Source organism: Barbus barbus (genome assembly GCF_936440315.1).
Source record: "Barbus barbus genome assembly, chromosome: 48".
In the NCBI taxonomy this organism is placed as follows: domain Eukaryota; kingdom Metazoa; phylum Chordata; class Actinopteri; order Cypriniformes; family Cyprinidae; genus Barbus; species Barbus barbus.
This window is the reverse complement of record NC_136726.1, coordinates 6,100,481-6,128,167: the sequence shown is the minus strand read 5'-3', so window position 1 is coordinate 6,128,167 and position 27,687 is coordinate 6,100,481. Positions and strand designations below refer to the sequence as shown.

General features: G+C 38.5%; 1 protein-coding gene across 1 annotated transcript in view; it reads right to left on the bottom strand.

Annotated features, from left to right (window-relative positions):
- LOC306866457 (SITS-binding protein-like) overlaps positions 1-16,524 on the bottom strand; it is a 32,953-nt gene extending 16,429 nt beyond the window's left edge. The window contains exons 1-4 of the mRNA XM_079411683.1: positions 16,051-16,524; positions 14,733-14,904; positions 5,890-6,097; positions 1,985-2,135 (exon numbers count right to left, since the gene is read on the bottom strand). Coding sequence (XP_079267809.1) covers positions 1,985-2,135; positions 5,890-6,097; positions 14,733-14,904; positions 16,051-16,521 — 1,002 coding nt within the window. The 5' untranslated portion in view covers positions 16,522-16,524. The remainder of the gene's footprint in view (positions 1-1,984; positions 2,136-5,889; positions 6,098-14,732; positions 14,905-16,050) is intronic.
- Positions 16,525-27,687: the final 11,163 nt, after the last annotated feature.

Below are 27,687 nucleotides of genomic sequence, written 5' to 3'. Positions count from 1 at the left end.
CTGCCAGACCCTGGCCTGTGTTCGTGATTATAATGAGTCCTTCAGAAACCTCACCATCAACCGCATGAAAATTAACAGCGAAGTCTGTCATTTATGCACCACTAGTGGTCACTTGTTTTGAAAGTCATACAGGTTTGGTACAAAATGAGGGTGAGTAACTGACGACTGAAACAATGGTTTTCTTCTTTTGGGTTAACTGTTCGTTTAAACTGGGTTTTCCACCTAGTGTATGGCTCAAAATAGTTTGGCGAATTATGTTTTATAATTCTGATGAAGGCTAATTACAGTTCACAATCTGATTAAACAAAGATTTTTTAGTACAAAATGTTACATATGCACACTGCTCAATGCCTAAGAAGGATCTAAATCAGATTTCAATATACTTTATATAATTACTCATGGTTATGCACATTAGCTGACACTGATGCTGCTTGAATGCTGAAGTGAATTGTAAAATTTGTAAAATTGATTTTAGCCTCTTCATTTCTTTTTAGAAAAACACTGTCATTCTGCCATTTATTTAAACCAAATATCCACTCTGGTATTTTTCTGTGGAAAACAAAAAGGTGACACTTTGAAATCTCTTCATATAGTTCTCTATACATTTTTAATGTACATACATTATATTTTACACTTTTAATACATAGTTAATTATTTTAGTATAATTTATAAACAATTATAGTTTTTGTTGATATTTTAAATTAGATTTTTATTTATATATTATTTTCTGTTTCCATTTTTCAAGTTCAATTATATATTTAGATTTATTCATGTTTGTACTTAGAAAAAAATTGAAATGTTGGCTTGGCAGCTAGCAGAAATAAAATGTTATTTTCTCTTCTTTTTTAATATTTTATTTTTAATAATTTTATTTTTAATATTTATTTCAAATAATGTAGTTGTTTTTGTTTTATTGACCAAAAATACAAAAAAAAAATTTTTGTTTTAAATAAATGTTTTTTAATAAATGACAAGATCTGGAAAAAGAAGCGTCACACAGGGTTGACTAAAACCAAAACCATGACGTTTTAGTTGATGATAACCCTGCATGATGCAATTTTTTTTTTGGATCTTTTAATTGACTTAAAAATGAATACATTTGTTTATTATGTCTATAGGATTTATTCATTTTTATTTATTAGTTTTAGTTTATTTAGTTATTTTAGTACTTTAGCTTGACGAGAAATGTTGCCTTGTCGACTGGCTGAAATAAAATATGCTTTTTTGTATTTTATTTCAGTATACGTTTATTTTATTTTATTTTAATCAATGAACATGCTTTTTTTAATGGTTATAGTTAACCATAATAACCCTGTTACTGAGTGGTTGCACTTAATTGTACACAGCCATACATAAATATAAACATAAACCGTAAACAAATCAATTGATAGATGATAATTTTCAACATGTACATGCAGAAGAAGCAGCCCAGTTGGCTCTGTGGGCTGTGCGAGCCGGAGGGGTGTTGAGGCGGAAAATGAAGGCCTGAAGGCCTGGAGCTACAACAGGTGCAGAGGCCGAGCTGCTGACGGCTGGAGATTAAACAGCACACTGAAGGTCAGAGACGGGGAATATACTACAGATCACCACAGCCACTCTGACACTGAATGACTTCAGCTTTCTCACAACCTATTTATTACATGGGGTTCATTGTTCATTGTTTGTATTATTATTTATACAACAACAAGCTACTTGATTTGATGCTTTTATATTATTGTTGTTATTATTATTATTGGAGTAATGATGCTAAAAATTCAGCTTTGCATCAAAGGTATAAATTACATTTGAACATATATTCAATTTGAAATTGTGATAATATTTTACACTATCAGTTTTTGTGTATTTCTTTTTAAATAAATGCAGCCTTGATGAGCATAAAAATACTTATTTTAAAAGCACATATCTATCATTTGATATACCGAACAGTCAGACGTTATTGTGTTGCAGGAAGCAGGCAGAGGGTGATTTAGAGTGCGTGACCCACCATGTTGGCGAGGAGATCAGTGGAATGTTCGTCGAGGCTGATGACTCCCTCCCCCAGGTGATGCCGCTTCAGCCGGTTTGAGAAGGTTCTCAGCTCACGCTCTAGCTTGGCCCCTGAGTCCACGTTTGCTAGAAGCTTCCAGAAAGGCAGCCTTCAGAGAAATATTGTATTTGTTAGAGTAGAGTCTTCAAATTAATGTACACCAACACATCAGGTAATATTAACTAAAAGTAGGGATGCACGATATTATCGGACTGATATCGAAATCGGCCGATAATGACTTTAAATGTAAATATCGGCATCGGCCTGATATGCAAAATTATGCCGATATGTCTTGCCGATTAGGGGAAGGGGTTAACTCGCATGTGCTCAGGGTGTGCTAGCGATTAGATCACGTCAGCAATGTGGCTCATTCTTGAAGCAAAGTTTTGTCTGAATGATGAATAGATTGACCGTTTTGGATCGCTGCATTTAATGTGTGAACGCATGTACAGAATGACGCGTTCGGTGTGGGATAGAGTAAACAGTTATTATAGCACAAGCAGGGGCAGCAGTGACAGCCTCCCCCAGGTCCTAATGCCCGTTCGGTAAGTAGTTTTAATAGTAGGGGCGCAGTTGGCCTACTTCTAATTAAATTAAAAGTAAAATAGCCTACACAAATAACATTTAGACTGTGTTTCTGATTAAATAAAGCAGTAATTGATGTAATAACATAAGTATGTTTTGATTTAATGGTCAGAAGCTATAGCTTACATGAAAAAAAAATCACAAACATGACACTTGTAAATTAAATAATTTTATATATACTGATTTATTCATTAATGTGTAACGTTTTATTTTTTAAACAAATCATGAGCTCTAAAAGATTTTCAGAATTTTTACAACTCTTTTGTTTTAGACCATCTACAAATGTTAAATCTTAAAATAAAATATTAGGGTTAACACTGCATCTTTCTGGGGGAAAAAATGCAGCGATTGATTATAGTTTATTTATATTTATTTTCAAAGCTTCAATGTACTGTTAAAAAACCTTTATTATTTTTTATTTAATTCTAATAAATAAGTTAACCAAAATGAATAATATTTTGCTTATAATTTCTGCACAGGAGAGACTTGGTGTTGTTTCCAAACAAAAGGAAATATATCGGTATCGGCATCGATATCGGCCAAAATGAGTTGAAAAATATCGGCATATCGAATATCGGCAGAATTCCAATATCGTGCATCCCTAACTAAAAGCTTTAAAAAATTATTAACAAAATACAAATAAAATACAAATAATATTGAATTTATTATATCTCAGCTAGTCGCTGAGAAAATATTTCTAATTTTCATTAAAAATTTTATTAAGTACCAAAATAACTAAACTAAATACGCTAACACTTTATTTTAAGGTGTCCTTGTTACACGTTACATGTACTTAGTATTATAATAAAAATAAATTATGCATAATTACATGCAAGTAACCCTAAGCCAAACTCTAATCTTAACCCCAACCATATACTGCAAGTACATGTAGATAATTAATGTTACTCAGTACTTAAATGCATAATTACACTGTAACAAGGACACCTTCAAATAAAGTGTAACCCTAAAAACTAATATATAGTATATGTAATAGCTAAACAAACTATATGGACTAACAATGACAAAAACAACAACAACAACAAAATTACTAAAAATGTAACTAAAATTGAAATGGAAACAAAAAATATAAAAATAAAAATCTAATTCAAAATATTAACAAAAACTATAAAAGCATATCACTGATACTAAAATAACATTGCACTACGCAATAGTAAGGAATACAAATCTCTCTCTCTCTCTCTAGCAGTATTTATAAAACTTGTTTATTTATTCATTTTAATTTATTAGTTAATTTATTTCCATAAAAAACATATTATTTCAGGGGGCATTTACACAACGCTGTTTTCAACTAAAAATGGAAAACCGTTTAATGTGTTTTGGCCGTTCAGTTTCAAGATAACAGCGTTTTGGGGGCCTGAAAATGCAAACTTTTCAAAACAGTACTGTATTTGTAAAACATGAACATTAAAATGATAATGTCTTGCATATGCGTATAATACAGTGTTTTTAGTCATTTTTGTGTGTCTGTGTGTTTTGACAGTTGTATGTAAAAAAAAAAGGTACTCTCATTCACATGAATCTACAATTAAAAGAGAATCAGAAATCTGTTTAATGCACATTCAAATTGATGAAGCACTTTTTAAAGGGTTATTTCACCCCAAAATTTTAATTAGCCTGTGATTTACTCACCCCCGAGGCATCCTAGGTGTATATGACTTTCTTCTTTCAGACAAATCCAATCAGAGTTATATTAAAAATTGTCCTTGCTCTTCTATGCTCTGTCATTGTAGTCTGCGGGTGTTTCAACAGTCCAAAACACGTGAAATAAAGTGTGTGCACCCGTAATAAAATGTGCCTCACACAGCTCCAGGTGTGAATAAAGGTCTCCAGTAGCGAATCTATGCGTTTTTGTAAGAAAAATATCCGTAATTCAAACGTAATAAGCTCTTTATTCTCACTTCCGCTGACTGCCGTATGCGGAAGCCATTCCGGCGGATGACTTCGGACGTCGGCGTTGCATGATTAGTGACGAACACGGAGAGAGAACAAAACAAAATGCCGGTCATGAATTACAAGCACAAAACAAGAATTTGTAAAGAAAAATGTCAGAGGATTTCAATATAAGCCAAGAGGAGACTGGTTTTCCTTTGCTAAAGTAAGGAAACTTTGCTTCCTTTTCTCCCGTAAACAAATTCGTGAGACCAGCATATCTCAGAGGCACGCGATGCATTCGTCCTACGTCATCCGCCGGAATGGCTTCCGCGTACGACAAATAGCGGAAGTGAGAGAAAAGTGTTTATTACGTTTGAAATATGGATATTTTTTTTACAAAAACACATGGATTCGCTATAATTCACCGCCCGCCCCTCTCTTCCGTTGAGTGACCGTTCTCATGAGCACAGTAGCTAAGTCCGCGTATTATACGCAACTTTGGGCTTCTTTTTTTTGTAAAGTTGCGTGAAAAAATTCCTGGTCGCGGGTTGCCTTTTTTGGGCTTATTTCGAAAAATATGGTTTCTTGTTAGGGAAAAATCTGACAAGCAACTTAATTTCTTTATTTATATTCGCCGTATTTTCCAATGCATTGATTGACACTCTGTCTGCTCGCAGTTAATAGCTAACCAGTGCAATAATATAAGTGCCGTAGCGTAATTTGCCAAATGTTCCGCCCCCTCATAACCAAGTGTTTTTCAAGTGTAATATTTCTGTACAGGCTCGGGGGACAGAAAATTGAACATTTCAATAGAATGACCTCTATATATTTTAGGCTATAACTATGTGTACAGCTCCACTTTGAAGCTAATCCTATTCTGCTTACACGTGATTGGAGATGACTTTTGTTCCCACTTTTGTTGCAGTTTGCTGATTTTTGTAAAATAGCGTCTGTTTTTGCTTTTCAGATAAAAGAGTGGTTTCAGTTTAATATGTTGCAGGCACATTTTTTGGTAATAAATAATTGATAATAAATAATATTGATGATAATAAATAATAATAAAAAAAAAATAGAGTTGGCAACAGTGCTCATGAGACTATTTACTTTATAACTTCAATTGGATTCGTCTGAAATAAGAAAGTCATATACACCTAGGATGCCTCGTGGGTGAGTAAATCACAGGCTAATTTTCATTTTTGGGCGAGCTAACCCTTTAATGCTTTTGACACTTAGAAAAAGTGATGCATAAAAAGGTGTGCCTCTGCTTCTAATATTGGACAGGTACTGTTAATCATAAAGCGCTAAAAATTGTGCCCCCGATAAATGCAAAGTTAAAGATAACAATGAAAGATAACAATGTAAAAGGGTTTGTAAAGTTGTAGTACCGTAAGACATCCATGTTTGGCAGCTCTCGTCTGGCTGTGGAGAGCTGCTGCATTGACTCCTGATGGACGGCTCGAATGTTGTGTCCAACACACACGGTGTACTGCAGCGGCATGCGCTCCATACTCGGTGGCGTCTGCAAACAGAACTGCTGTCTGCTCTCCATTCCTACATGAAGCGGGATGTTCGGGGCGACTAGAACTGACACACCTTTGAAAAAAACACAGCAACATTGGGTTACTAATGGTCAGCTTTGCACATTTTAAATCCCCAAATAAATCAAGACTGAAGTTTTGTGGTTTTTAGTCCATGTCCGCTAACTGTGAGGTCGTTTATATATTCGATTGGTACATTTATGGGAGGAGATTATTTAAATGAATCACGCAATGCGATTTACTAAGATTTGCACTCATCAATTCACTAGAATTTGTCTTAGAAAGCATGTCTTAAAGCGCTCTAACGCGAATTTGCCCTGTTTAGTAAATCTGGCCCTAAATGTCTTTAATGTCACTTTTGATCAATTTAATCCAGCCTTGCTGAATAAGAGTAAAAAAATTTAATAAAATTGAATGGTATACCGCATGTCTTCTTGTTTCAATAGGAAATACGAAATAGCTGTAATCGGAAATAACATGGTGAACAGTTCAGTCAATGATGCTGACATGCAAGTCTTGGACACTGCTGAGCCATCAGGTGACTTCAGATCACACGTTAACTCCTGTAACTGCATTCGTGACTATGTGTGAATGGCAGACACAGCATGAACGAAACCAAATACCATCTTTTGACCTGCCACAGTAAAGCAGCCTTTACAGCAGCCTGATGTATCATGGAAATTCCAAGACTGGGATGTTTGGAACAGAAAAACACTGGGATTTATAATTGAATCTTTATATTTTCAAAGTTTCTTTTTTTAATCTTTATATTTTCAAAGCTTCTTGAGAAGGTGGGTGGTATATGAGGGCCGCTTCTGATGTCTTTCTGCACCTGAAAAGTTGAGATTATGTGAAGCAGATAATGGTGAGTGCAGATGTAGCTGCCCTCCCTGGAATTCCTCCTGCTTCTCCGATTTCACCACCATGTCAATGTACCCCACTGTAGACGCACATAGCACCGTCCGTCCAACTGCTCCTCATCTCACCCAAACTCACACCACGACTTTAAAATGAGATTTTAAAATGAAACAATACATCTTTGGAAATATTTTCCAGCACTGAGCAGTGCATCATTTTAGAAGTTACTCTAGGTCAGTTTTTGTTATTCAGATGTAATGTAGTTCACAAGAAATAGACTGTCTTTAAACTCAATGATGGTGCAATGATAATTGACCCCGTTCCGTGGTTCTGTAGAACAGCACCAGCAATGATGACATTAAAGGGATAGTTCACCCAAAAATGAAAATTATGTCATTAATTACTCCCCCTCATGTCGTTCCAAACCTGTAAGTCCTTCGTTTATCTTCGGAACAAAAATTAAGATATTTTTAATGAAATCAGAGAACTTTCTGACCCTACATAGACCGCATCGCAACTGACATGTTCAAAACCCAGAAACGTAGTAAGGACATCATTAAAATAGTCCATGTGACATCAGTGGTTCAACCTTAATTTTATGAAGCTACAAAGAAAACAACAATAATTACTTTATTCAACAATTTCTTCTCTTCTGTGTCACTCTTCCATACGCATTCATGAGAGTACCACGACACGTGTGGCACTATTTTAACGATGTCCTTACTACCTTTCTGAGTCTTGAACGTAGTAGTTGCATTGCTGTCTATGGAGGGTCAGAAAGCTCTCGGATTTCATCAAAAATATCTTAATTTGTGTTCTGAAGATGAATGAAGGTCTTATGGGTTTGGAACGACATGAGGGGGAATAATTAATGACAGAAGTTTCTTGTTTGGGTGAACTATACCTATACGAGCTATACGAAATAACAGACCAAAAAATTGAGCAGTTTTAGCCAGAATATAACAAAAGAAGCTTGCATACAGTATGTGTTTTTGTTGAGTATCATATTTGATACATCAGGCTTTTATGGCTCATATAGCATGATATAGTGAGAATATGGAGCTCAAACTTGAAGAGAAAAAACAAACAAATAGAGGTCCAAACAGAACAAAAAGGCAATTTGGTGCAGATGCTGATATTTACAGCGCCAAAAAGTAAGATGAAATTCTTGTAATTCAATGAAATCTTCTGTCTTCGTACGATTATATTTAAATGCTCAGTTTTATGATCAAAATATTTAATTCAATGCATTACATTGATGATTGAGAGATGAACAAATAAATGTCTGATGGATCTTATTTGATACTCACATTTGAACATGATTTTCATAAAAAATTAATGTATGTATAATCACGTAAACCTTACTTCAAAGGTGCTTCAATCCAGTAAGTGTTCATCTTGCAATATTCCACAATATAAAAGCTCTTACTTCCTTTCAGAGTTGAGATTTTACAGCTTTTTACAGCACAAAGACAAAACATGACCTGAAGGGGGATGTTTTTACAGTTACAGTAAATAAAAAGCTATTTTATTTTCTAGAAACAGTATAAACTATCCTTCATACGACAGAAGGCATGTAGTAGATTGTGCACAATAAGTTTTTCAGCAAAGTTTTGAGCATGTTGACAAATTAGAGGCCTCATCTTAACAGTTAGACACAGCATGTAAAATTGCGCATTATGTAAAACACATTTTTGACCATTTAGATTTGAAACAAATTTGCATGTAAAAAAAAAAAAATTATACATTTGTAATTATTTGGGTGGTGGGGGAGGGGGGGTTCTGCATTACATTAGAAAAAGATGTTTTTGCTCTGCACTTATTGTGAACAGACAGTGACAACTCATAACCTGTAAACCTTCTCTCCCAGACTGGGCATAACTAACCCTTATCTAACATGCCACCCCACACACATGCCAAAATATTCAATTATCTAACAATAAACATTATCCCCCAGTTTCAAGGCTTAAACCTAATCCCACACTAAAATGTAAGTATGAGCTGTTTCAACTGAAATAAACTTGCACTGACTGATCTTAAAATATATCAGTGCCTTAGTTTTGTCTCAAGATGCACCCCAGTAATGTTATCTCTAAGGGCACATTTATAAAAAAATTACTTAAATGTCCTAATTGAACTATGGCCTAATCTTGGCTCAGTCGACAAAACAATGATATGTTATTCTCGTTAGTTTCCTTTTCCCTTTTATTTTGAGAAACTTCTCTTAAAGGGTCAGTTCATGCCAAAAATAAAAAAATTCTGTCATGGTTTTCCAAACCTGTATGACTTTCTATCTTCTGTTTTTTGAATTGACAAAAAAAAAAAAAAAAAAAAAGAAACGTAGAAACACTGCGTTTGGAATGACATGAGGGTGAGTAATGATAACAGAATTATCATGACTATCACTTTAAGTACAAAAATTAGAGTATCAGTTTAACTAATCCCATCCAAACATACAAAACATGTCTTTGAATGCACAAATAGGAGAGAGTTCACAACGCTGACAAGCCATTTGGAAGACAAAGTAAAGAATGAAACCTCTTTTCAGTTGTTTTCTCCTTTGCGTATTTTCCCTTATATCAAGTTATACAGTACTCTGTTATTATTGATATGAAATAGCACTAAGCATTTCTGCAAATCATTCATTTATTGTTCGAAAATTGTTCCACTCTCTGCTCTCATCCAGTCCATATTAGGTGAAAAAAGTGAGATGGGATGCTGTTATTCATCTTTGCTTTAAAGACAGAGTGGAAAATATTTCAGGAAAGCTGGTAGTAGTTACTGTGGGGAATTATTCTAAAAATAATAGACGCTCCCCCTCTTTTTCAGCTTCTGTAGAACCCACCTTGCTCATAACTCAAGCTGAAAGTCTCTTAAACGTCAGCAAATGACAGTTATGTATTCGCCTCTGTGCAGAACCCATGTTATACACACCTTAAGAATGGGGCCCCGTTTGAAGGGTAAAACTCAAAGCGTCCAACACTGGACACGTACAAAAAAATGAACTTTGATTGCCAATATACATGACTTCAGGCTCACGTGTCACACAACTGTTCATTAGTGGTGTTTTTCAGGTCATGCATCACTATTACTATTGCTTATACTGAAGGTTAGTGATACGGCATTGGCTTGGCAGAAAATAAATGAGATTCAAATTCCCATTGACTTACATTAAAGCAATATCTAAAGACTTGAACTGGTGTCTTTTGACTTTTGTTAGAAACGGTCTACAGTAGCAACCACCCACAAAACTCTAGATTCAAATTGAGATTCAAGCACTATTTTGTTCCATTTTCAAACTAAAAATTGCATGTGTTTTTTGTAATGATAGACTCAGTGTGATTTTATTGAGCAGTGTGGTCAAGATTTAAACACTGAGGCAGGCCAAGGTTTTATTGTATCATTTGCAAATGTCTGATTTCTCAAATACAAATTCCAAAATTACAGATAATCGCCTCACTCACGTAATGTTGTTATATAGCTATGGTTTTAAAGATATAGTATGCCATTGTAATGGGTAAAACATATTTTATGACATAATATGTCATTAGAAGAATATATATTGTTTTAATGACATACCATCTCTTTATTATGACATTATTGTGCAGAAAGAAATATGTATATGGCAACAATGCACCATTGTACAAAATGTAAACATAAGAGTGTAATTTTGGTTCACTGTGTACTATTCAGACTGCTTTCATAGAGGATTGCATTAAAAATGTATCATTACAAAATAGATGTACTAGAACTGTTGATCTATCAATCTTAATTTTGGTATTTTTGGTCAAATTTGGTTGCATGGAAATGTTTCTCTGTATTTTGACATTAGATTTTAATATTTTGGCATTAGTTTAGGTGGATAGTTGTTTTCTAAATAATTGACCAGAAGCATAAATCCCATTCAACTAGTTTTTTAGAGCCATCATGACAACACGACACCACAAAAACACACATTTTCAGACCCGTTGCTACTGAAACACAACTGACAAGGAAATAAACAAACCAAAAATATAAATAAAAAATTCATTCACACTTTTTATGTGTTCACACTCCTGTGAAAAGGATCATATTTTTTCATTATATTTTGGTATATGTTTGCTGCACATAAAATTCGAACAACCAAATTTATTACGTCAAAAATTAATTTTGATTGCAACTGTTTTGGAAAGCCACAATAATTGACAGACAGAATGAAATTGAAATTTGTTGATGCTTTGATGGTGTCAGTGTCTATTTACAATTTTGGTCATTAAATACATTTGATCAATCAATTAATTATTAAATAAACGTTATTTATTTATCTTGCTAAATGAAAACATTAATCGTTTTGTTGTTATTGTTGTTGTTGTTGTTGTTGTTGTTGGTGCATCCAATTAGCATAGCCAAAGGGGGACATCATTACTTGGAAACCATCGAAATCTAAATACGTCTCAGTCTCTTTCATTTTCTTTCGGTCATCATGTTGGACCAGACACAACTGTCAGCGAACCCAGTAAAGGACACAACTTGCCTGGACACTTCAATAATGTCTCTCATCAACAAAGTGGACAAAGCTATTTGACAGACGTCGCATGACTGAAGCTCCACATAACTAACCTGTTTAAAACCCCTATCCGATTTCAAGGCCTACATGTAAATATACAGTGCTGAAAAGTTTACCTTTGGGTTTGCCCCGGTTCGCCGGGGGCTCGTTTTACAGGCCTGAGCAACAACATGCCATTTGGCTGCACAGCGGCGACTCAGGAAAAACAATTATGTCCATTATCAACACACCGCTGACCAATAACAGCCGAGAGCCGTGGCCAAAGGCAGCTGCTGGGTCACCTTACAAATCTGAGCCAACATGATTTTCATTGTTATGCCACTGAGCATTATATACCACGATATGTCTGCGGTTACTTGGCAACCTGGGACAGCTGCATTGGCAGGAAGCTCAACATTTCTGTCTTAAAAGTGAGCCAATTAGAGACGGGTTTGAGAGGTCTCTACAAAATCAAGGCCGCCCTTTAGCGAGGTGGAAAAGGGATTAAAATCATGCGATTGTTTCGGTTAAACTGCTCACGGAGTTACATAACACTCAGTGGGACTAACAATGATCTAGGAAATCATAAAAGGCCTTTGTTTATGTCACATGACGAATATTATGTCCTTAGCTGATGGCATGCCCTTTCGCTTTAATCTAATTCTGTTCAGCTGTCTGGGACGCAGATTACCGCTTTCACCTTTGAGCTGCTGAAAGCTCACACGCAAACTTGGAAGACACCAATAATGCGGTGGTACGAAAAAAGCAGCATGACTGTGTTGAGTAAATAGGGTTATTAATTGCTGGACTGAGTGAGGGTGACGAGGTGCTGTGAGAGTGTCTCGGCTCTGAGTGGTAACCATGTTTAGAGACCAGCTGCCCACCCACACAAGCTTCGCATGGCACGCCTGCTGGTCCGAAGCACGAGGGGTCATCACAACACCCCTTTGGTGAACATATTAACCATTTACTTAACATATAAAATAAAGTTGGTCCAACACACTTTTGGGGCCTAAAAACATACTACGTTTGCACTTTGAGTGTGAGTACTAGTGGCAGCTTAATGTCAACTGTGTTAAGAAATTAATAACTAAAAGTAAATAGTAAATAGTACTGGTAACACCCTAAAATAAGGTGTTACCAGTACTATTACTAAAACTTATTCACACAATTGAGGTGTGGATTTTTTTATTTGATAAGAAAACATGCAAAAACTATGATGGAAACTCATCTACCAAATAAATTCCTTGATGCGCATCAAAAAAGTCACTTGACTTTGCATAAGGGGACGGCATAACTGGACTAACCAGTGGACTGATCTTGCTGCACATCATCTGAAATGTTTTGGTCATTATGAAATACCTGAGCCAAATTCTGTTGTCAAAGTGGTTGGGTATAATTACCTCGCAGAACTGTCTTGCATGACTGCATTCCCAAACAGCAGGCATCAGCCTCCAAAAGCAAGATAACATGAACAAATTTGTTACATTTAATTTGCGTGCCCTAAGGTGCAAAAAAAAAATTATATACGAAAAACTGGATTATTCTACTGCAGAAAATTACCTTTTTCTTAGTGATATTTGGTAGCTGTTTATCAGGAATTTTGCTTACACATAATACAACACTTCGTACAATGCCTGTGCAATTTTTAAACATTATAATATTAAAAAATTACAGACCAGGTTAGACTGCTGTTTATTTCACTGAAATGAAGTAGACATTATTACTTTTGGCTAATTAACCTAAATAAGTGAATCAAATAATGAATTGTTCAAAGCTGGTTAATTAATCAACTCACTGTTGAAATTTTTTGTCAATCAGAATTGTTAGATTTAGTTTTTTGTTCAACTCATGGACTAAAGCACTTCTCGGACCAGTGATTGATGAAGTGCTGTAGTGATGGATTGTGACAGGACCTCCCATCTTTACACAGGTAATCTGAAGGTCTTCTGAGTACCTCTTCGTCACCTCCCTGACCTTTCAGATTCTTAGAATACCACATCTAGCCAGATGGTCAGTTCTAGGAAGAGTCTCGGTGGTTTCAAACTTCCTTCACATGTCAATAATGATGCATGCATCTGGGAAGCTTGAATTTTATAGCTTTTTCCAGCTAAAGGGATTGACACATTGCTATACTGGAGGTCGATGGCGGTTCTGGTTTCTGCTGTGTGGTTGAATCGGTCTGGAAGTAAATTTACATATCAATAACCACTGCTTTAAGTTTCATTAAATACTTAAATACGTCACGTAAATACTCAAAATATGCTGCATTTCAAGACAGATTCACTCTTTGCCAGATTCAGTGAGTTCATTCAGTGAAGGATTTGTTAAACTGATTCAAACTAGTTTTTGAACAATTCTTCAATAGTCATATCATCATGAATTGAAAATTATACAATAAAATATACTGTTGACTAGATAAAAAAAAATTCACGTAAAATCACACTATGAAAAAAAAAAGGGTAAAATAGCAAACCTTTAACAGAAAACATTTAACATTCAAATAAGGAAACAAATACAAATTTTCATCAATTATTTTTAAGCACGTTTTTCACAAAATGCATTCAACACAGTGTACATTTCTTTGAATAAAAAGGTCTGCCATATCAAAATATATTTTTGTAACTAGGTTAACCAGTATTTCTGACAACTCAAAAATGTTTTTGGGTCAAACTGACCCAGAACACATATAAAAGGTTAAAAACATGCTCAGTAAATTTGTCAAATAAAGATCTCAAAAATGATTAAATATACTGAGTGAATATGAATATTTAGTTAATTAATATTATAAATCTGGTGTGGGGGTAAAATTTGATAGCACATATTTCCATGTTGTAGACTTATTTCACAATAACTACTGCAAGTCTAAACTGTTTAACATTTGGAGAGGTTTGGATAATGTTTGAATCCACTACGCATCTGTCCGTAAACATCTCCCACCGTGCCTCGAATCAAACTAACAGCCAGACATAAACGCAATGGTTATTTAAATCTGCCTGAGATTGTTTGCTTAATTAACTCTCGATATAAACATCAGGCATCTGCTGACAAATACCAATGGGTTCAGACTCAAGTCCGATGTCCTTTGTTTTGCAATCTTTCAGCAAGCAGAAGCAACCATCCGTATTGTTACATGCTCTCTATGTACAGTAGAGCCCCGTGATCTCAGACCCGAGGCAGTTTAGAATTGTGTACATAGTCACAAGTGAATGTATGTTTGGACTGGTCAACAAAATGTGAAAGGGCAGGGTGGCCAAATTTGGCTATGGGGGTGACAGTTACTGACATGGAGTTCCTGTCTGCTTACCTGAGGATCCCAGGAAGTAGCGTTCTAAAACGGATCCGAAGCCAGAAGGGTTGTTCCTAAGGTCACTGACTGTGAAGGGCTGCATGGAAATGTTGGCATCATTTATTGGCCAGTTGGGCGCATGGACACTGGCACCTCCGTACCACGAAATATTCACCATGGAGAAACAGTCCTGAGAGAGAAAGAGGGTGACTATCCGCAAACTGTATTATTGTGGTCCATCTATGCCATAGATAGATCCTTTATTGCTAGTTGAAGTACTAATTATACAGTCAATGATTTAGTTTCTTCATATAGATTGTATAAAGTTTCCATTAGTGACCAAAATCTGGACATCCAGCTAAGAAGCTTATGGATCTCATAACACATGAAAACAGGTGCAGAATACTTATAAGTAAAAGGATTGAACTGAGCAAAGCTTTCTTAGGCTTAAATCGAAAATAACACACAACAGAGCATTACTGAGGTAGGAAATGTGGGCAATGAAGGGATTAAACTCGAAAACTTCCGAACTGCATTAGGTGCTTGCTGAACAAAGAAGACCTTGTCTTATCGGAAATCTGTCAAATGTATCTGTGTGGCCTTTTTAGTCTGGTGAACTTTAAACCTTGCTTTAAAAACTTTTTTGGCAGGTACGAATGCCTATTCGACACCTATTTAAAGTCAAATAAAAGCCACTAATTAAATAATGAAACAACATGTTAAAGTTAAATGCAATCAATGAGCCATTCAGATGTTAAAATGTTTATCCTTAAGGATATCTTCTGAAACAAGAAACTTTTAAATAAGCATTTTAATTAGGACTCGAAGGCCACAAAGGAGGCCAAAAAAAGAAATATTTATTTTATAGGGCTATGTTTCAGTTAGGATTTCAAACATTTCAGTAACCCAAAAAAAAAAAAAAAAAAAGTCGAGTATTTTCATCAAACCATAAATAAACCGTAGCGAACAAAAATCACGTTAGCTTAGCGGTAACCATGGCAACTATAGCGATCACCATTAGGATCGTCGCTGGCAAAACAAACACATTAACATGGTCACTTATTGATTTATATATTATAAATATTAGTTAATGTTTAGCTAATTGTGCTAGCTGTAACTATTTGGTTTCTGTGCGAGAAATTTTCACACCATACACGTTTTGTTGGTTCTTGAATAAAAGTTCTACATGTTTCTTGAAACAAATGATTTGTTATTTTAAAGACAGAACAATTGATTTTTGTGGAACTTTTTCAATGACGTAAGGCTATACAAAATTATTCGTGTTCTATTTGGAACATTTCAAAAGTGTTTAAAAAAAGTTCGAATGACATTTTACCTTCAGGTCCACGTGACAGTGAATTGGAGTCCAGGTTACACTGTAACACTCGGTATCTGAGTCCTCCTCTGATTCCAAAGATATCTTCACCTCTGCGACCGAATCCCAAGTGTAGCAGAACTCGGTTTTGTTAAGCCAGCACATGTTCCTCACGAACGGAACCTCAATATCAGTGTTCCCCACGTTCTCCACGTCTATCTCCGCAAAAGTCTTGTCCTCATTCAGTGTCTGTATGACAAGAGTTTGCGTCCGTCTCTCCCAAATAAGCCCACTAAAGCTCCCCTTCAGGATCCAGTTCTTGTTGGGTTGATCCACAACTTGCCAATAAATGATCCCAATTGTCATGACAAAAAAGATAGCAACTCCCAAGCAAGCAATAGCCCCCTTCCAGGTCTCGTTCATCTCTTTCAACCCAGTGTCCCATGTCACCTCTGGGATTGGACTTGGGTTCCTGTTGCGAGTGTGCGGCATGATGATTTCACCAAGAAGAAGACGACTAAAAAGATCTAATCAAAAGTGATGATAAATAGTAACAATCTGTCTGCTAAAACATGCATAATCGTCATCATGTCGCGCTCCTTCACGCTTTGGATTGTCTGTGAACGTGAAGTTTTGAATTGGATCTAATTGCGTTGTTGCGCGCACCGGCCGCCGGTCATCAACGGATCCAGGTCAAGTTCTCCAAACACAATCATTCCAGAATAAATCGAAAAAAATAATGCATGCTGCTCCCAGTGCTATAGCAGGTTTAAAGCATTGATCGCAGAAGAGTGAGCAGCCTTACCCGGGTTTGGCAGCAATGCCTACAAATAGCTCCTCAGCAGCTTATTTGCTTGGCCTGCATTTTTACGCGCTGCTGTGATGTAACTCCATACTGCTTCTTCAGAAAGGTACGAGAGAAGGTGATTAGACGAGCTTTGCGATTACCGGGGGCCCCGGTCAGGATCCGGACAAGGCGCAGTGTACGGTGAATCACCCATTCTCACTGAGTGCACGCGCATTTGGAGACGCGCGTGCAGAGCGATCGACTAGCATACATGCATCAACCCTGCGCACAATGTTTTAGCGTCCTGTAACTGCTTAAGCAGGTGTGGGAATCCTTCACCCTTAAAAATAAAGGTTCTTTATTGGCATCAATGGTTAAGATCATGGAACCTTTCAAACGCAGAAAAGGTTTTTTAGAGTAGAAAAAGTTTATTTAGATTTTTAAATGTTCTTCAAAATGGTTCTTTTAGGAACTGTTCACTAAAAGGTTCTTGGGTAACCAAATATGGTTCTTCTATGGCATCACTGCAAAAACAGCCTTTTGGAAACTTTATTTTTAAAGAGTGTTATTAGCAAACTATACTTTTTGATCTCCTTTTGATCTAATATTCGAAGCAAAGTTGCACATTGCACTTGTGCTAACTATCTAAATCATACTTCTGCATTGCGTCGTTTGTGTATTGTACAATTGTATACCTAAACTGTGTTGTACTATATCACGTATATTATATTGTGTGTGTTTATTGTATTTTGTACATCTTTGTTTGGGTCAATAACAAATAAAATGTGCGGGATGATAGGGAAAAATATTTTAGTTTAAAACAGACAAGCTTAGCCTACTCTTTGTGTTTAATTAAAAACAATTTATGCAGTTCTTGACAATGTTTAAATTTAGCATAAGGAAAACAATTTTTTTAAATAAAAATATAAAGATATAAAGATATATAATTAAATAAAAAAACTTTTTTTTGGACTATTTTATGGAGTCATATTTTTTGTCTGCTACGTGCATACTGGTTTCACCCCATAGCTTTGGTGGACACATGTTTTTCAAATACAAACAGACAAAACTGCTTTTCTGAATATTTTCTAAAATAAATATTAATAACATGTTGCACACTTACTGGCACAGTAACTGTACATCAACATTTTTACAAGTTCTATAATCAAAATGGATTTTTATTCAAAAAAATGTAAACTGGTGTGCATCATGTGTGTTTAAGTCTAATTGTCTATATGAATTGCATTTTTTAATGTAATTTTGAACAGTTTAATAGATCCAGATAAAATGAGTGTTACTACCTCATTTACATCTTGTATCATGTATTGCTTGGTAGATTACTTACAAATTGTAGTATATTGCTGATTTCAGATTACATTATAATTGTAGTACTGTACAGTGCCCTCCAAAAGTATTGGAACAGTGAGGCCAATTCCTTTAGTTTTGCTGTAGACTGTAAACATTTGGGTTTAACATCAAAAGATGAATATGAGATGAGAGATTAACATTTAATCTTTTATTTACAGGTATTTTCATCTGGATACACAACTTAAAAGATAGCACCTTTTGTTTGAACCCACCCATTTTTCATGTTACCAAAAGTATTGGAACATGTGACTGACAGGTGTGTTTTGTTGCCCTGGTGTGCCCTATTAATTGATTATTCAAACAATAAATAGCACTGAATGTCTGCGCTCAGTTTCAGATCCGTGCAGACTGCATTTATAGTTAGTTAGACGTGTAACCAACATGAAAACCAGAGAGGTGTCTGTGGGTGAAAAACGAGCAATTGTGAAGCTGAGAGAAGATGAAAAATCAATCAAACCATTGCACAAACACTGGCAATAGCAAGTACAACCATTTGGAATCTCCTGAGGAAGAAAGAAACCACTGGTGTACTAAGTAACACACCTCAAACGGGTAGATCAAGGAAAACATCTGCAGTTGATGACAGAAACATTGTGACAGCTGTAAAGAAAGACCCTAAAACAACTGTTAGTGACATCAGCAACAACCTCCAGAGGGCAGGAGTGAAGGGATCACAATCTACTGTTCGCAGAAGACTTCATGAACAAAAGTACAGAGGCTACACCAGAAGATGCAAATCACTCATTAGCAAGAAGAATAGGAGACGAGCCTCAGAAATTCTGGGACAAGGTTTTATGGACTGATTTTATGGACCAAAGTGATGGAAAGGCTAAAGTTTGGAGAAAGAAAGGATCTGCTCATGACCCCAACCATACAAGCTCATCTGAAACACAGTGTACACAGGTGTACATTATAGTACATATTACACAAGTAATGTAATGGCTTGGGCTTTCATCGCTTCTTCTGGGACAGGCTCATTAATCTTCATTAATGATGTAACACATGATGGCAGCAGCAAAATTAACTCAGAAGTCTACAGAAATATTTTGTCTGACAATTTACAGAAAGATGCAACCAAACTGATTGGGAGATCCTTCATCATGCAGCAAGATAATGACCCAAAACATAGTGCCAAAAGTTCATCAGGGGCAAGAAGTGGAAGGTTTTAGACTGGCCAAGTCAATCTCCAGACTTAAACCCTGTAGGGTATGCATTTTACCTGCTAAAGAAGAGACTGAAGGGAGTAACCCCCCAAAACTGAAAGAGGCTGCGGTGAAAGCCTGGAAAAGCATCACAAAAGAAGAATGCAAAAGTTTGGTGATGGCAATGGGTCACAGGCTTGATGCAGTTATTGAAAGCAAAGGATTTGCAACTAAATATTAAGTCTTTTTCACTTTAATCTGTTAATTCTATCTGCTCCAATACTTTTGGTAACATGAAAAATGGGTGGGTTCAAACAAAAGGTGCTATCTTCTAAGCTGTGTATCAGATCCAGATGAAAATACCTGTAAATAAAAGCTGAAATGTTAATCTCTCATCTCATATTCATCTTTTAATGTCAACCCCAAATGTTTTCAGTCTACAGCAAAAATAAAGGAATTGGCCTCACTGCTCCAATACTTTTGGAGGGCACTGCAGGTTATTCATTTTGGGTAATGTATTCTGACTACCATTTAGTAGATTGATTTTAGATTACATTTTACCTAACTTGTTTTAAAGTTTCTAGTGCATTATTTTAGGGGTTTGGCTAGGGGTTTGACACACACACACACACACACACACACACACAGAAATGTCAGCATGAACAAACATTAATAAACATGAAATAAACAATAACATTACATGCCCAAAGTCTTCCAGGTTTGAAATATTTTTGTCCTGTACATCACCTGTGTTTAGTGACGTGTATAAGTATGGTTTCATATAGTATAGCATGGTTGGCAAATTTATATACACATTTGTGAATACAGTTAATGCTAAATTGCACGACACAGTAATATTGTTGTGACGGAAACTTTAGAAAATATTAAAAAAGAATTAAAAAAGTATGAATCAATAATTGATGACTAATTCACTGCCATTTTATGAATAATATGTAATCCATAAAAGTAACATTAATCTGATTATGAGCATTTTAAAATGTAATATAATCCAATTAGGTGTACTCAGTTTTTGGAATCGGAGTACACAATCCAGATTAAATGAAATCAGTTACGTCTTCACTATCAAAATATTGCAAAACAAAAATACATTAACTGAGAATTTCAACAAAAATCTTTATGTTTAACATCACAAGACACATAACTTCAGTAGTCTGTATATTTTTTTTTTGACATTGAACATGGAGAATGTGTCAAGGCATGATTCTTTGGAGCAGAAGATATGAAGCAGGAGCAGCGGGAATCCCCCCATGACTTATGACATGATTAATGACATGACAACATGGATGACTGGAGATGCCACCTATGGAATTTCATCTGTCAACAGCCATTGTGTTGGGCTTTCCATGTGCTGCATCTTTCTGTCTGTCTATCTATCTATCTATCTATCTATCTATCTATCTATCTATCTATCTATCTATCTATCTATCTATCTATCTATCTATCTATCTATCTATCTATCTATCTGTCTGTCTGTCTGTCTGTCTATCTATCTATCTCAGAAAACTCCTGAGAAAGGGCTTCTGATAGTGAAGCACTAATGTGTTGAAGCGGCCGATAGCCTAAATGCCTTGAAGATTAGTTGTGACTGGCTCAGATTCTGTAAGTCAGCCCTTTTGCACCTCAGGATTCTGCTGGCAGGGCTGTGGTCATTGGATAAGGCTGTGGGAACCTCACCTTGGCTGTTCACTCTTCTCCAATAATCACATAACCACTACGTAGCTTCACCTATCAGCTGACTACTGACTGCCCCCATTTTCCTGCTTTAATTTTGATTCATGTTCAGGTTTGGACATAGAAATCTTTTCCAGAGTGGCAGTTAAGGGTTGCAAGTTGCATCTTCTGCACTTGTCTGTGAATGTGTGTGTGTGGGTTATGTGTGTGTGACTAAGCCAAGTTCAACTTTACAGTGGCCTTGGCTCAGGGTCAGAGTTGAGCGTGCTTTGGGGCCTTGTCCAAAGGAAGAGTCTCAATTTACACATCAACTATATGACTCAGTTGAGAAGTGCTATAAATAACAGCTTGAATGATTGGTGGCTGGCTCTGCTTTCCACAGACTATGAGTATGCTGTGTGAAAAACAAATTGTAGTATATACAGTGAAAAAAAACAGCGAATGACTCTAAACTTTGATATTGTTTTTTACATATGTAATTATTCATATGTATATCCATTCAGTGTGGCACAAAGGACAGAGACCAGGGGTGGCGAAAGCCGCAGCCCTGCAGAGTTTTGCTTCAACCCTAATCAAACACACCTCGACAAGCTAATCAAGGTCTGAAGGGTTACTGGAAAGCTACATGCATGTGAGTTTTAATTAGGCTTTTAGCTGAACTCTGCAGGGCTGCAGCTCTCCAGGCCCGGAGTCCCCCACCCCTGACAGAGACCAGCAGCAAAAATGCTTCTATTTCTCATTTTACCAGCAGAATAATTATTTTATTTTATATGATTTTTTTATATTTATTTATTTCCATCTGTTGCACCTAAATAAAATAAATAAATAAACAACACTTTTCATTTTAAACTGTATTATCAGCAGTTCAATTATTTTATTTATTTTTATTTGTGTATTTATTTCCTTTTTTCCAATTGAATATAAATACACAATTGAATAAATAAAATTAATGTTTAATTGTTGTTTATTTATTTTCATCTGTTGCACTTCAAAAACAATAAAATAATAATAATAATAATAATAATAATTATTATTATTATTATTGTCACAGCCCACTCACCAGCTCAGTCACTAAACCACCTTAAGGATTCCATTTCCCAGCATCCCACCTGCTTCACACCTGCGCCTGATCTCTCATCACAGTCAGAAACGCCATTCCCCTCATTGAGAGATTCAACCCCTTTGTCACGACCAGGAAAACCATTCTCTACACGGATCGATTCAGCTCCCTCAACAGGCCAGGATGGCGTTCCTTCCACTAATCGATTCAGCTCCGTTGTCACGACCAAGAGTACCCTTGCCATTGCTGAGAAGTTCCACAAGGCCATAGATGAAACTTCCTACATGGATAATTTTGGTTTGTTCGGTATGGCTAAGACCTTCTCAAACCGGCTCCGGTGGATGTCAGTACCGTCATGGAAACCTCCTGCTTCTGTACTCTGGTGGTCGTCCGCTCCGCCCTGGTTCCTCCTGTCGCCACCTTGGAAATTCCCACCATACTGTATCCACTAAGGATCCTTCCTCCACCTGCACCACCCTGGACTCTACTATATCCATTCTGGATTTACCCTCTGTCTGCTCTGCCCTGGTTTTCCCCGTCTCTGCCAAAGTCCCACTATGGCGTGAGGACACGCCTTCAAGGAGGGGGAGTACTGTCACAGCTCAGTCACTACACCACATTAAGGACTCCATTTCCCAGCATCCTGTCTGCTTCACACCTGCACCTGATCCCCAATCAACACACCTGCCACCATTCACCTCATTACCTACGATATAAAAGCAGTCACCTTTCGCTCCCTTTTTGTCTGGTCTCGTTGTTGGTATTCCCTACACGTTGTGGGATACACTTCTCTTACTCCTTACCAGCTCTACTCATCTGAATCATCGTGTCCCGATCCAACTTCCAGTGAATTCTCCGTCTGTCCGCTCTCAGAACCCTCAAACCTGAGTTTGTGCCTGATGTCTAAAAAGCCTATTTTAGTTTAATCTACCTGTGGATAAAGAAAGACCGTTTACTTTCCCAGTTCCTTCGTTAAGTTATGATGTTATGTTGAATTCTGAATCTGAACTTACCTGATTTCCTGTTCTGATCACGGCTTATAATAAACCTGCTGCACTCACTTACCTGTGATCTCTGTTATCTGTTTCATGACAAATATTAGCAGTGAAATTATTATTATTTTTTTTTTACATTTATTTCCCTTTTTGCACTTAAACAAATAAAAAATAATGTAAATAAATAATAAATATAGTTGGTCATGTTTATTTGTCGTTTATTTCCATTTGTTGCTCTTAAATAAAATGGAAATAAAACATTTGTCATTGCAAATTATACAACTTTTTTCATTTGAAATTATATTATCAGCAGCAAAATTATTTAATAAAATTTTTGCATTTATTTATAACCCAGTTTTGCACTTAAACAAACCCATATTGTCAGCAGATAGACACAGGACACAGATGTAAGTGCAATACAATCAACATGTTTATTGAGTAGTAGCAGAGGGGAATGAGATGAGCAGAATGTCCAGGTAAGCAGTCGGGGAATGGGAATGTCTCTAGGGGCTTATCTGAGTGTGAATGTCCTTTTTCCTTTTCCAGGGAATCCGGAGGTAACAGTGGAGCGTGGAGACGGTGGAGAACTGGAGCGGTGGAGAACAGGGATAGGAACACTGGAGCAACTGGTAAGTAGAAAAAAGGTAAGTGAGGTGGTCAGGTTAGTCAACATGGAAAGTTTGAGACCAGACAGTGAGTGAATTTACTTCATTGTTGTGAGTCTGTATTTATGTAGCACCGTGGTCCTGCGAGGCACGACATTTCGTTCCACTGTATGTCCCCACATGTAGCGGAATGACAATAAAGCTCAACTTGACTTGACTTGAACAGGAGGAGTGCAGGGATATAGTGCTGCTGATTAGTGCTGACAGGTGGCGGTGATCAGAAATCAGGGGATTGGGATCTGGTGAGTGTCGTTGGTGGAGACTGCGGTGACTGTGGTGACTCTCTGACAGTACCCCCCTCCTCCAGGGACGGCTCCTGATGCCCTATTACGGCGACGGGGTCGGCCACGGCCTCTGGTTGCGGGACAGTCAGGGTGGTTCTGGTGAAACTCGGCCAGGAGAGAGGGATCCAGCACATCGTCCCGGGCCACCCAGGATCTTTCCTCCAGCCCGTATCCCTCCCAGTCAATAAGATATTCCAGGCAACCACCCCGTCGCTGAGAGTCCAATATGTCCTGCACCCTGTAGACTAGGGGCTCCTCGATGATCTCTGGAGGAGGAGGTACTGCAGACTCGTCGGGTTCTGTGACAGAGGGAGAGACATGTTTGAGGAGTGAGACATGGGATGCTGGATGGATACGATACCGTGCAGGGAGTTGGAGACGGAAGGTGACCTCATTTATCTGCCTCGCGATGGAAAAGCGACCGATATAGTGGGGACTCAGCTTCCGGCAGGGCAGGCGGAGACGCAGATCTCGGGTGGAGAGCCAGACCTTATCTCCAGGACGATAGACGGGGGTGGCAGATCGATGCGCATCTGCATAGATTTTGTGTCTCTGCACTGCCTGCTGGAGTTGGACATGAGCTGAGTCCCAAACTGTCTTGGTCGCTCAGAACCAGTGGTCGACAGCTGGAAAGTCGGAGGGCTCTTCTGTCCAGGGAAACCGAGTTTCCAGTGCATAGCCGAGTATGCACTGGAAAGGGGTGAGGCCAGTGGTGGTTTGCTTGAGGGAAATTTGTGCATACTCAGCCCACGTAGGTTTTGCCCTCTGGGCCTCCCAGTGGAGCGGGTTCGGTGATGGAGGCGATGCGGATATGTTCAACCAGGGCCCATCGGATGAGGCTCACAAGGACGGCTGGAGGGAGTATGGGTTCAAGTGTGGAGGGTTCGTCGGGGGCATGGATGTGTGAGAGGGAATCTGCCTCAACATTCTTATCTCTGGGTCGATACGTAATGGAAAACTAGAACTAGGTGAAGAAGAGGGCCCAGCGAGCCTGTCGGGGGTTTAACCTCTTAGCAATTCGGAGATATTCCAGGTTTTTGTGGTCAGTGATGACTGTAAAGGGGTGTTGAGCTCCTTCCAGCCAGTGTCTCCATTCCTCCAGCGCCAGTTTAATGGCGAGCAGCTCCCGATTTCCAATATCGTAGTTCCGCTCCGCTGGGGAAAGCTTCCTGGAGAAGTAAGCGCAAGGTTGGAATCGGGGAGGCTCTCCGTGGTATTGAGACAGCACTGCCCCCACGCCGGTGGTGGAGGCATCCACTTCCATTATGAATGGGAGTTGGGGTTCGGGATGTGAGCAGTGCAGAAGGCCTCCTGGAGCTTCTTGTAGGCGGCTCGAGCTTCGGAGTTCCAGGACAGAGACTTGGGTTTCTGATGGAGCATGGAAGTGAGGGGGGCTGAGAGGAGACTGAAGTTCAGAATAAAACTCCTTTACTGACTGAGGCTGGGGCCAGTCCCAGATGGCTTGGACCTTCCTGGTCCATCTGGATCCCATCCGCACTGAGGATGTAGTCGAGGAACTGGACCGTGGGGCGGTGGAACTCCCACTTCTCGAGTTTCAGGTAGAGGTGGTGTTTTCTGAGTTGGCGTTGGACCTGCATCACATGATGGCGATGTTCGGCCAGATTCCGGGAGTAGATCAGGATATCGTCTATGTACATGATGACAAACCGGTGGAGGAACTCCTGGAACACCTCGTTCATAAACCCCTGGAAGACGGACGGAGAGTTGGAAGGGCCATACGGCATGACCCAATATTTATAGTGGCCTGAGGGGGTAATGAACGCCATCTTCCATTCGTCGGCTTCCCGGATATGAACAAGGTTATAGGCGCTCCGCAGGTCCAGCTTCGAGAAGATGCGGGCCCCACGGAGTTCCTCAAGGGCGGCCGGGACCAGGGGAAGAGGATAAGGGAGCTTGACAGTGTGATCATTGAGGGTCTGGTAGTCGATGCAGGGCCACAAGCCTCCATCCTTCTTGCCCACGAAAAAGAAGCTCGAGGCCGCCGGAGAGGTGGAAGGGTGAATGAACTGTTGGTGGAGAGACTCCGTGATGTAATCCTCCATCGCCTTGCGCTCCGGGATGGACAGGGTGTATACTCGACCCTTGGGGAGTATAGCTCCAGGTAGCAGGTCGATGGCACAATCCCATGGCCAGTGCGGTGGTAAATTCGTGGCTGCCTGTTTGCTGAACATATCCTGGAACGCCAGGTAGTCAGATGGGATCATCGGAACCTCACAAGGTTCGGGGCTCTCCACTAGGGTGGAATGAACTTGGAGCTTCAGGTTACTAACCAAGGGCACAGGGATGTTGGAGAGACAGTTTTGGATGCAGGTTTTACTCCATCGGAGGATCTCGCTGGTATCCCATCTGACTTCGGGGAAATGTTGAGATAGCCAGGGGCATCCCAGGATGATATCGACGGTGGGTCCCTCCAGTACCAGAAAGGAAATCCTCTCCTGATGAAGACAGCCTACTTGCAGAGTGATCGGCGGAGACCGGAACTTGATGTGTCCATGCCCGAGCGGTTTTCCATGTATGGTCTCGATCTTCAACTTGGCCGGTCTCTGGCGGGGTGAATCAAGCTGTTTTAGGAGGGCTTGTGAGATGAAATTGCCTGAGGATCCCGAGTCCACAAGGGCGGTTACTGAAATTAAATGACATGGGGTGAGCAGTTGTACCGTTAGCAGTGGTTGGGTAGAGATAGCAGGCTCCAATTGGAGGGTACTCACCGCTGGGCGTGGGGGGCGAGAGGGGCACACCCAAATGAAGTGCCCTGGAACTCCGCAGTAGAGGCACAGCCCCGTGGCGAGACGTCGAGCACGCTCAGTGCGTGAGAGGCGATTAGTATCCGTGTGCATAGGTTCTGGTACCGGAGGACAGACAGCTGGTGAGGACGGAGAATGAGTGGTTATGTCCGGCTGACAAGCCGTGAGACGTTGGGAGATCTTAACGGCCTTCTGCATAAAGCTCTCCAGACCAACAGTATCATCATAGATCGCCATCTGGGCTCTGATCTGTGGATCCAAGCCCTGACGGTAAGCAGTGAGTAGTAATCCGAAACAACAGAGGACAAAATAATTGTTGCTGTATGTGGATACCCGGAGCTGTACGATAGACCAAAGATTACCTGTTAGAATTACCCAAAACAAATTATATCTTATATTTATCCACTACAGAGACATCAGAGCCAGGCAGTGTGGTGTGAACGCACCGTTTCACCTACATATCACACTATAGAGACTGTGTCTCTTCCCCAAACTAGAAAACACAAAAAAACCCGTCCAAACCAATTTATGAGTAACAACTTAATTGATGTTCAACAAATGAAAAATGTATATAACACAGAGAAAACAAATGATAAAGCTTGGCTTATTGAATATCAGGTCCATTTCTACTAAAGCACTTTTTGTAAATGATATGACCACTGATCATAAATTAGAGGTGTTCTGTTTGACAGAAACCTGGCTAAATCAAGATGAATACATTATTTTAAATGAGTCTACCCCCCAAGATTACTGTTATAAAAACGAGCCGTGCCGAAAAGGCAAAGGGGGAGGTGTTGCTACAATTTATAACAATATTTTCAGTATTTCTCAGAAGACAGGCTTTAAGTATAACTCCTTTGAAGTAATAGTGCTTCATATAACATTATCTAGAGAAAAAAG